The 3,925-nt window shown below is 42.6% G+C and overlaps 1 protein-coding gene across 1 annotated transcript in view; it reads right to left on the bottom strand.

Annotated features, from left to right (window-relative positions):
- The window catches only part of tmprss6 (transmembrane serine protease 6), a gene marked incomplete at its 5' end in the record, with an annotated part of 9,785 nt that extends 5,910 nt beyond the window's left edge, over nucleotides 1-3,875 (bottom strand). The window contains 9 exons of the mRNA XM_020625563.1: nucleotides 26-142; nucleotides 366-479; nucleotides 1,040-1,138; nucleotides 1,249-1,391; nucleotides 1,852-1,961; nucleotides 2,087-2,199; nucleotides 3,042-3,178; nucleotides 3,342-3,546; nucleotides 3,834-3,875. Coding sequence (XP_020481219.1) covers nucleotides 26-142; nucleotides 366-479; nucleotides 1,040-1,138; nucleotides 1,249-1,391; nucleotides 1,852-1,961; nucleotides 2,087-2,199; nucleotides 3,042-3,178; nucleotides 3,342-3,546; nucleotides 3,834-3,875 — 1,080 coding nt within the window. The remainder of the gene's footprint in view (nucleotides 1-25; nucleotides 143-365; nucleotides 480-1,039; nucleotides 1,139-1,248; nucleotides 1,392-1,851; nucleotides 1,962-2,086; nucleotides 2,200-3,041; nucleotides 3,179-3,341; nucleotides 3,547-3,833) is intronic.
- Between the last annotated feature and the right edge of the window lie 50 nt (nucleotides 3,876-3,925).

The following is a 3,925-nucleotide window of genomic DNA, read 5'->3' as shown; positions in this document are numbered from 1 at the left end:
TGTGTGTGTGTGTGTGTTTTCTCACCACACTGTTTTTCATCTGAGGCGTCAGGGCAGTCGGCAACAGAGTCACACTCTGGGTTTGGCTTCTTCAGACACGTTCCATCAGCGCACACGTAGGTCATATCTGTACAGGGCACGCCTGTGCACACACGCGCAGACACACATATTGTACATCTAATGTTCTACTTTGTGGCTGTTAAAGTCTCTGAACAATAGGATTAAGTTTAGTATCAGGCCTTGGTTGCAAATGTCATGGAAGTGATGGGTTAGCGTTTTTCATATTTGGTAGGTAGCGTAGCTTTACCCATGAGTCCCAAGACTGCTATTAAATATTCTGTGTAGTAGAAGCATGTGTGTGTTACCAGTGGTACAGTTCATCTCGTCTGTGGCTTCAGGGCAGTCTGGGTGTTCATCACACACCTTGTAGTAGTCCACACACTGACTGTCCTCTGGACACTGATACTGAGCTGCACACACTGAAACACACAAGGAAATGTATCAGCTTGCACATGCATCCACATGTTTAATCACACCAAGTCATATGAACTTAGCTGCCTAATATTTAGATTATTGTATAAAACCAGAAAGTCACCGTAGAAGTGCAGCATTAACAGGATTAGTCTGCTTCACACTCACAGTTTGAAACAAATTTGAAACATGAATGTCTTGGACAGATGAATGGATAAATAGATCCAAAACATGTTGACACATCTGATTATATTCGACGGGGGAAACTGGAGACAATACACTGGAAAAGATGGATTTTCAAGCTACAGACAACTCTCCACACTACCTGTTTAGCAAAGCATGCAAACTACATCACCATATATTTTATTTAATGATGTGTTTTGGCAACCTGGTAGATCCAAAAGTTCAAGAGAGAATCTGCTCTGGTTTTTATTTTTATGTTGTTACGTGAGCACCGGCACACTGACGAGTCCAACCCGCCCTGTGCCATGTACCAATTTCCTGTTTCACCAGGAATAACAAAGTGTGTCTGGATTCATGAATTTAAAACATAAAATATATACAGTACCACAGTTCCTCTCGTCAAGTCCGTTGGGACAGTCCTTGAGTCCATCACAGGCAGGAACACACAGGCCAATAACAGTGCACAGAAACTTGCCTGGACAAGCTATAAAACACACACAAGTCAAAAACTATAAACGTAAATAAAACGCAGCAAAAGCTTAACTTCGCAAACCATTTATCCATATTTGTGTCTCTCCTGCATCCACAACTTACGATCTGATAGGTTGAAGACGCTGTAGTGGAACCGAAGGCCCGGCCCTGTGATCGGCACCTCGGATGTCATGACAACAGTGACCGTCGTGGAGAGCAGGAAGAGGCGTTCGCTGTATGACTGCAGGCTCCTGGTACCACACAGTCTGAAAATAAATGGTAACTGTGATGATATTTAGCTGTAATGATTGTGTAGGCCCACAGGGTGTCACTGTGGACTGGTATATGCTTGAATAGCAAGGTACGTGAACAAGCCCATGTTAGTGAGTTGTTGAAGCAGTGCTCCGAATGGATGTTCAAATAAAACCCTTCACGAAGTCACAAATGAAAGTCTCTGTGAGCTTCATGACAGTAACTCCAGTTATGTGTATATGAGCTGAGAATTTATACTACTGTAAAATGTATATTGTGGCTTGTAATCTGCTTTGCATTTATTTTCTGCCTCTTTAGCTAAACTCTCATTGGCCAGTACAGCCAGTGCTGTTCAACAAGTAATAAGACTGGACTGAGTCAAACATGTTTGATAAATGGTGTCGGATCCATTCATGCTGCAGATTAATCTGACCGTCACAGCTGGGTTTTCTCCACAGAGCAGCCAGACTCTACCTGCGGTTCTGGATGATCCACTGTCCCTGGGTACAGGCCTGGTTGTAGCTGGCTCTGCTCAGCTCATAGCCTTCAAACTCCAGAGACAAGCCCATCTCTGCACTGGGCATCTGAACACACACTCAGGACAGTAAATACAAAAATACAGTGTAAACACCTCAACTCCTATAAAAGTTATGCAATTAACAAATTAGTCATTTATTAAGCCAGGAAGTGGAAGATACAGGTGTCTTACAATAAAGCTCCAGGTACAGTTGGTGTCAGGAGGGTAGTAGCTGGGGAAGAAAGGCGTGCTCAGTGTCCCCTGCACTCCTAATACTGCTCTCAGTTCTATTGTGGAGTTACACTCTGGGAGAGAAAGAATTATTTGAACAATACAAACACTGTACATTTTACACTGGGCATCAGTGACTTTCAGCTACAAAACATGAAAAGTCAGAGGAAAAAGGTCTTTTTAAATACTTTGGTATCCAGGCCTGGAACCTGCTACTGAGAGCAGATCCTACAGGTTTTGACACAAACTGGTCTGATCAGGTCCAAAAGGATATTACATAGTCTATATTGGGGATTCTTGCAGAGACTGTATTTTTGGCAGAATTTCTATGGAGGCATAAATAATGCCATACTGACACATCTGAACAACCACTGGGCCCTTTGTACAGAAGAATAATGAACAACCACTGGGCCCTTTGTACACATGTTTAAGATTTCCCAGACACTGTCTCCCCTGACTTTTCCTCTAAGTCAAACTATTTGAGGGATCACCATGAATCTCTTAGGAGGAGTTGGTGGTTCCTTTCCTCTAGCCTCATTATCAAGTAAGAATTTCACTTTGTCTGACACATAGATTTATGACCAGACACCTGCAAAATTAGTGGCCTTCTCATCAGACCCAGCTTCACTTTTTGTTTTGTACTAATAAGCAAATATTAGCATGTCAACATGCTAAAGAGTGAACAATGTGACCATTACACCCGCTGAACACTGGCATGTTAGTATTATCGTCGTGGTCATGTTGCCATGGTAGAATTTAGCTCAACGCACAAATGTGTCTCAGAACAGCCTCTCATAGCCACTAGCATTGCTTTAGATGCTCAGTCTTGCATGGTTCCTCATCTTGTCTCGCTTTCAGTCTATGTGTGACCTTTCCAAATTTGAAAAAGAAGGCCCATGTTTTCAGTTGGTCTTACCTTGATGGTCCCAGACCTGTGCAGCCAGAGAAAAGGGGTCCTTGTAGTTATACAGACCCTGTTTCCAAACCACTGTCATCCACTCGCCTGATGAAAGAACACGCACAACACGCTCATGTCTGCTGCAGCCATACACACTGGCAGGACAGAGGGAAAGATGGACAAAGAGACAGTGTTTAATGAATAAAATGGGCAGTTCTTTTTTTTTTATCCCTTACAATAATGTAATGACTACAGTCGTGGTGTCTGTTTCCATACAGCTGGTCAACAATATGGTATAATTCTTTGGATGAAGCTCACGATGTAATGAGGTGAGTATCACTGGGGGTGAGGGCGTCGTACACCACCAGCCTGTCCCGGCACTCTGGCAGCAGCCACTCCATGTGGAGCTCCAGCTGGGAGCCGGGGGCAGCCTGGAGGTGCCACAGGCAGGAGGAGCGCTGTGTGTCTGGGCCATGGAGAGCCATGAGGCTGCTGGATGCCACCTTCTGGTAGCGATAACAGTCTGGGGGGAAACGATCCCAGAAAGCGAGAGTTAGAATCAGGCTGGTCTTATGTGGGAATGGAGTTGAAGTAAATTAAAATTTAAGTTTAATTTAATACATTTTGCATGATTTATGTGTCTATAATTAATGAACTCAGCTGTCAGAGTTTGTATGAATGAGAGCATTGTGTTGATTTGGCATTTTGGTTTGATTGTATGTTTGGAGCCACTATATTGAATGAAATACTTTTATTTGCTGAACCAAAAATAAAAATATGAAATATATAAAAATAAAAATAAACTGATACCAAATGAAGCTTTCAAAAGTTCTATAACTTTGGAGTCAGTTTCTGTAGGAGAAGAACAAAAAGACAGAAGAAAAATTAAAGCAAAAAAAAAA

The sequence above is a fragment of the Monopterus albus genome, unplaced genomic scaffold, assembly GCF_001952655.1.
Source record: "Monopterus albus unplaced genomic scaffold, M_albus_1.0 scaffold359.1, whole genome shotgun sequence".
Taxonomy (NCBI): domain Eukaryota; kingdom Metazoa; phylum Chordata; class Actinopteri; order Synbranchiformes; family Synbranchidae; genus Monopterus; species Monopterus albus.
The sequence above is the reverse complement of the archived record's forward strand: the minus strand, read 5'-3'. Positions and strand labels throughout refer to the sequence as shown.